Here is a 7,499-nt window from a genome sequence, read left to right on the forward strand (position 1 = left end):
TTTTTTTTTTTTAAAAAAACCTTTTCCTCCTTCATGTTATGGGTTCGAGCCTGCCTGCCTACTACCACTTTTTTTTAAAACACCTCTCTCCACCCGGTTGTTGTTTCGATTTTTATTACTCGACACACCCAAGCAACGCCGGATTGTTTTTTTTTTTTGATGTTGAAAGCTTTAACATTTGTGATTTTTTCCGTTAGCTTTTTTTTTTTTTTTTAAACCTTTTCCTCCTTCGCGTTAGGAGTTCGAGCCTGCCTGCCTACTACCACTTTTTTTTTTTTTTTTTCACCTCGCCCTTGTTCGATATCTTAACTACACAACCGGGCAATGCTGGGTACCCCCGCTAGTTATGTGTGTATATATATATATATATATATATATATATATATATACATAAGATTAGCGTCCTCAATAGAAAGCGAAAAAAAAGTTATTAGAGCGTAAAAATAACGTAGAAGACATGAGTATGGTCCTGTTCAGTCCTAGGACGTCAACCCTCCCAGGCTTTACCTCCCAAGAAGGGAGATTAATTTAATCATAAATCAAATCTATTGCCAAAATCGCTGGAAAAATGGTTGGATCATTTCACTGCTCCAGAAGGTATCTCATTGCCGACGCAATCCTCTATCTGTATAAAAGCCAAGTACGTCCTAAAATGGAGTACTGTTACCATATCTGGGTTGAATATGTATAAGACCATAAGTATAATAATCCTGAATCTGCATAAGAACCAGGTACGTCCTAAAATAGAGTACTGCTGCCACATCTGCTCGGCACGCCTTATCCTGCCTTGATAGACTTCAAAACCAACTACGAAACTTAGGTGATGCACTTTTCTCGGCTCTGCAACCTCTTTATCACAGAGGAGACGTTGCGAACCTGTTTCTGATTTATCGTTATTTCAATGGCAAGTGCTCGCCTGAGCTCCAATCTTTGCCGGGCTTTCACCCCCCCCCCCCAAAACACTCGACTAGCTACAACCACTATGAACAATTTTCCTTATCTGTGCCTAAATCTAAACGCAGATTCCATAAACAATGTTTCTTTCCTAGAACTACCTGCCTGTGAAACTGTTCTGCTAGCCTGCTTCCTGCCCAACTACAACATCATAGCCTTCAAGTCCAATATAAACAAGTTCTTGCTGATCCGTTAGGTGTGTCAGAAACTGACCTTACGAATGCGTGAAAAAATATTAAATAATTCGACCCCATGTCTTTCCAAGCTTATAACTACTCGAAAAATGTAATTCAAACCCTAATTTTTTTTCAATTAAAGGAGCAAGGACCAAGGTTTCATTTAAAAAAAGAAAAAAAAATAAACAAAAAAAAAAAAAACGTGGTTTTAAAAAAAAAAAAAAAAAAAGTTTTAACTTCGAACTTTACAGGTAAATTTCTAAAAAACACTGTTTTAAATTTGAATATATTATTTATTGATCTTTTATCTTCAGTTTGTGATATAAAACTTTGGTGAGTAAATTAATTAGTTACTTTTAATAGACATTTCAAATTGGAGGCGTGAATTAAAAAACAAACAACAAAAAAAAAAAACGTTTGTCTAAAATATTATATTCGGTTTATTGGAAAGAGCATAAAATTCCAGATTGACCTGAAAATATCGTAAAAATTGAATCAATAGAAAAATTGATAGATTTTTAAAGTTTAAAAATTGAAAAATACTTAACTCGTAAAATTCAATTGATTTCATTACTGTTTTTCTAAAAATAATATTTCTATTACTTTTTAAACAACTTTAATAGTTTATTTTGGAAGTATATTCCATAAAGAAAATAAACAACCCACTTTTAAAAAGAGAAATTACGAGTATTTTATATTTTATTTGCAGTTTCGTGTTAGGGGTGTCAAAAATTCCCCAAAAATTCTGATACACCTACAGTGAACCGTCCCCACAAATAATCATATTTTATCCAAGTTACACCATTAACGATTAATACTACACATCTACCTTACATTTATTAGTCCTTATCCTCGAGTGGCCTTTGGGCATTTACAAGTGGCGACTCCCTTGTTAAAAAAAAAAAAAATAAAAATAAAAATAAAAATAAAAATCACCCAGAGAGAGCACCCGGCACCCCTGCCGGAAAATGGTGATGAGCATGCTCAGGCATTATTTGTATAATAGACTTGTATTTAACCTGCTGTGGATGAGGTAAATAAAATGTAGGTTAAAGTTGTTTAAAAAAAAAAAAAAAAAAAAAAAAAGTCGTATCAGTAATAATATTTATACGGCGATTCTTTATTTTGGGACGCCAGCTCGCCAAAAAGTACGCCACTGGCCAAATTTCATTCGGTCATAAAAACAACTTTATACAGAAAAACTTATTTTTACACTTTTATCTCGCGAATAAACATGAAATTATATATTGAAAACCGTGTTTATTATTTTTAATATCCAACAACGGAGTTGAAGTCAATGATTTCGATTTTAAAACAAAACTAATTTTTTTGATAAATCTTGGCATACTCATGAATTATTTTTTTTTCTAAAGAATAAAATTGAATAAAGTTTATTTTTACAAGAATGTTTACACATTTACCTAGCAAATAAGCATAAAAATATATGAAAAACCGTTTATTATTTAAAAAAAAAAAAAAAAAAAAAAAAAAAAATCAAAATTATACACCGCGTATGAAGTTAGTTTCGTTAAAAAAAAAACTTGATACCCGGCATATAATTTGGATTTTTAAAAAATAAACGCGGTTTTTCCTATATATTTTTATGCTTATTTGGTAAATGTGTAAACATTCTTGTAAAAATAAACTTTATTCAATTTTATTCTTTAGAAAAAAATAATTCATGAGTACGCCAAACAGATTTATCAAAAAAATTAGTTTTGTTTTAAAATCGGAATTATTGACTTCGACTCCGTTGTTGGATATTCTGTAGAAATTTGTTTTCATGACGGAATGAAATTTGGCCCGTAGCGTACTTTTTGGCGAGCTGGCGTCCCAAAAAGAATCACTCATATTTATATAAATTTAAAAATTTATAAGGTTATTTCCCTTTGTTACTGTGCAGTATAAAAAAAATGCCATCTTTTTGGCAATAAAAAAAAAACAAAAAAAAACAGATGGCTTGCTTTAAAATAAAATAAAAACAATATAACAGAAAAAAGTGCTAAATACTGAAATATTGGTCAATTTTTACGACGTACCCCACCACTACCCACTGCCCCAACGTGTTATAAGCACCCCAATCTCCCCATGTTAAAAAGGGCTTTTGGAATAAACACCTCTCAACCTCGAAAACGGTTGGGGCGAGGTGTTTATTCCGAAAAGCGTTCTGGTAATAATGCAGAAAGTGATCCGCGCTATTTTTTAAAATCGTATTTCCACGTTTAATTAAAGTTTTGTTTTTATTCAATTGTAAGGTTAAAGTACAGAATAGGTACAAAACACCATCCCCCTCCCCATGTTAAGAATGGCTTTTTAAATAACGTTATTATTTCAGCACGGATCACTCTCTGCATGAGTACCGGCGTTCTTAATATAGGGAGGTTGGGGTGATTATAATACTCTGGGGGTACGTCGTAAAAATTGACCAAAATATTTTCGAAGTTACAGCAGTTTGCCAATAACATGTGCGGTGCGCCGTGCGGTGGTGCTGGCTGGTGCGTGACTGCTGCGCTGCTGCGGTGCTGCGCACGTAGAAAAAAAAAACATGCCGTCAACTGTTTTTATTTTATGCAGATAAAACAAAGCTTAAATGAAAAATTTAACATTTTTTTTTATCGGAATTTTGCATTTATTTCTGATATTTAAATCACTTTAAAAAAAAATCTTTAAAACAAACAAAAAATATATAAATGAAATAGCAGTGAAAATAAATCGAACATTCGAAAGACTCGAATCAAAAATTGAATTTTGCTTTCTTTAAAATAAATTGATCAAGTGGATATATATATATATATATATATATATATATATATATATATATAAATGAGAAATGATAAAATGAATTATTCGAACTACTAATCATTTCGGTACTTATGTATATTACCGCGCTATTTTTTTATTTATAGTATTCAAGTTGTACACTGTACAAGTATCTCCCGTTTATTAAATTGTTAGGTGAAAGCACAGAATAGTTTTAAAACACCCTCTCCCCATGTTAAAAATGAATTTCTAAATAACGTTTTTAATTCAGCGCGGTAACTTCTCTGCAAAAGTACCATTTTTTTTTTAAGATTGTATTTTGGAATACGATGTAATAATTTTTTATTACATCTGGTTGCAAAATAAATTATTTTTTTTAAGAAAAGAGGAAAACTCTTCTTGGTTGCAATAATGCACGCAAAGTTTCGGTTGATATAATCTCGGCCTTCTTCAAGTGCGTTGTTTCGAATATGAATGAATAGGACAAAAAGATTCACATACTTGAAAAGACGCACCTGAAGTTTACAGGTTAGATCGGCCGAAACATTGTCAACATAAAGATACGAATAAACTAACTAAATAAAAAAAGACAAAAAAAAAAAAAGAAACACAATTTATATGATTTATGGAATATGATATATAGAATTTCGTATATCAAAGATTTCAGTACTTATGCCCTTTTGTTACTGCTGGTGGCTGAACTAACTGGGTGTTTTGTAATTATTTTGGGTAAATTTATACAAACACCGTGACAGCGAATTAACCCTAACCCTAACGCTGTCACGGTGTTTGTATAATAATACCGATTTTTTTAGGTTAAATTTCTGACAATCTTTTTTTTTTACTTTTATTATTATTATTGACGGTATTGTCAATTTTGCTCAAAACAAACGAAAAAAAAAAAAAAAAAAAAATTAAAAGGGGAAATAACTGCGATTTTTTTAGAAAAATATTATTTCCCTTAGGTTTTAAGTTCTTTTGCGTTTTACAGATATTTTATCGCGTTTATTAGTTTCGGTATTATTTAGCCATAGACAAGATGCTTTGCACTCCATAAGGCGAGATCAATATTACACACTTTAGAGTGGACCAATTCTTTGATCTGGCCCGAACTTACAATACGCGCACCCTTCTCCGCTATCATTGTTTTCGTCTGATCAATATTCTCCAAACTGACCCCTTTACTCGCGTCGTCAATAAGATAAGTACGAAAGCCCAATTCTAAAGCGTCGAGGGCAGTGTATCGGACGCATACATCATACGCAAGACCGCACACATATACGTCGGTGACATTTCGCGCACGTAGAACAGATTCTAAGTTCGTCTGCGAGATTCGTTGGTTGTCAAAGAAAGCGGAATAGCTGTCGACGTTGGTGTTCGTGCCTTTGTGTACAATGACAGAGTTTGTTGAGCCCACTTTAAGGTCCGCGTGGAATTCCGCTCCCCAGGTGCCCTGCACGCAATGTTTTGGCCACAGCACCTGCGTGTGTGGGGCATGGTCGGAAAATACGACCGTGTCGCACACTTTGGCGTTCTCCGCCGACACAGGACTGCTATGGTGTAATTTTCGAAGATGGATATTGTCGATGAAGGAGACGTGCTCTTCATCGTGCCAGTCGAGGGAATATATTTCTACTTCGAAATGAACAGTGGACAGTAGTTGATTAATGACGGGAACGACCAATGCTCCATCCTGGCCCGCGGGACATTTCTTCAAGGCAAGCGAGCCATCTATAAAATCATTCTGAACATCGACTATTATCAAGGCCGACACGGGTTTCAAAATAGAGTTTAACCACGTCTTCCAACGGGTTTCCTTAAATCCAAGTCGCGCGTCGTTATCCTCGTCAAGTAAAGAAAGAATCTCTGCCGAACAACGAGACAAGTCAGTCGTTGATGAAGGAGAGTTAAAAATGTCGAGAATGATCTGTTCAAATTCTGTTTTGTTCAAAAATCCGTCCATGTCTTTGTCGTAGTGACGGAAACACTCGCGGTACCACGCATCGCTAAGGCGGTCGCTCGTATCAGCAGAACAGCCGGTTTTATTTTTCGGTTCTACGGTTTGGTTAAATTTTTGCAAGAATTCATCCCTGGTTAAGGTTATATTCGAAATAGTGGACATAGTCGTTTCGATATAAACAAATTTTTTTTTTTTTTTTAACTTTACTGTCGATAAGAGATAGTGCAACTGGACGATATCCCTTCCTTAGCAGCGATAACAACAACGTTTATAAACAAAGTCGACAATAGTAACTGACCAACTCCGTCGTGTAAAGGTTGGCTTGACCACTGAGTTGTGTATCTCATTAGATCCTGGTCACATGACGTATTTGTCGGCGCATGCTCGTCATCCGTTGCTGCAACAACATGCGGGTAGCGAAATGTCTTAACTACCGTCGGTGTTACTAACGCGCCGGGTGGAGGATGATAAAAAAAGAAAGAAAGGAGGAAGAAAAAAAAACACACACACACACAACAACAACAGCGGATAGTAGTTGTGAAATCTAACTGGGTAAACACATTCTTGTCACAAAACAACGACCCACCCGAAATAAATACAGGTAAATTTGTAGATTAACAGCCTCAGAGCTCGACTCACTTCCCCTGCAAAGGAAAAAAAAAAAAAAAAAAAAATTCGGCGGACGTTGTCGAGAGTGCCCTCCCTCTAAATTTCACAATTTTCACTTTTAAAAAAATTTTAAAAAATTTTTTTATTAACTTTTCCTGTTAATATAATCGATTTTACAGACTTAAGTTTCAGATTATAAAAAAAAAAAAAAAAATGATAACTTTTCACGTAGGGGTTCAGTTTTCAATTATAATGTTGTACTAAACTGAACACGAACTTTGTGACCACGATGAAAAGATAGATAGATGGATAAATAGATACAGAGATGAGATGGATACATAGATAGATGAGAGAAGGAGGGGTAGATAGATTAGATTAGAGTGGAAGGAGGGGAGAGGGGGTGTAAAGAAATCTTTCTTTTTTAACCCCTCCGTTCTAGCCCCCTACGTTCGAGTCGCATCAGAGAAAGTTGCCATTTTTTTTCATCGTGGTCACAAAGTTCGTGTTCAGTTTAGTACAACGTTATAATTGAAAAATGAACCCCCACGTGAAACGTTATGAAATTTTTTTTGTTTTTCAATTTTTTTTTTTTTTTGTAATCTGAAACTTAAGTCTCTAATCGATGACATTAACAGAAAAAATGTTTTTTCAAAAAAAGTGGAATTTAGAGGAAGGGGGCAATCTCGACAACGTCCGCCAATATTTTTTTATTTTTTATTTTTGAATTGATTTCGCAACTATGGCAGTCGATTAACACACACGTCGAGCTTCTAAAGCTTGAATTCGCTTCACAACTACAGCAGTTGATTAACACACACGTCAAACTTCTAATCACACTGATGCAGTTGATACACACTGTCCTCGATCTTCTGAACATACTCCTTTTATTGTCCAAGCGTTCGTCATCAGCCAATCGGCGGCCAGAAAAACAGTCACGTGAGGGGTGACGTCATCGCTCAATAATCTTACAAAAACCACAGCCGCCATTTTTAATTTCTGCCCTTCATGTGATCCTCCCAGCAGGTAAGACAACACGTGCA

General features: G+C 34.7%; 1 protein-coding gene across 1 annotated transcript; it reads right to left on the reverse strand.

The window, feature by feature from the left end:
- Positions 1–3,992: 3,992 nt before the first annotated feature.
- LOC145246157 (nicotinamidase-like) lies at positions 3,993–6,581 on the reverse strand. The gene has a single exon (XM_080108025.1). It carries the CDS (start codon positions 6,010–6,012, stop codon positions 4,915–4,917), a length of 1,098 nt encoding a protein of 365 aa, XP_079964151.1. The 5' UTR covers positions 6,013–6,581; the 3' UTR covers positions 3,993–4,914.
- Positions 6,582–7,499: the final 918 nt, after the last annotated feature.

Source organism: Euprymna scolopes, chromosome 23 (assembly GCF_053919585.1).
Source record: "Euprymna scolopes isolate OS-2025 chromosome 23, ASM5391958v1, whole genome shotgun sequence".
NCBI lineage: Eukaryota > Metazoa > Mollusca > Cephalopoda > Sepiida > Sepiolidae > Euprymna > Euprymna scolopes.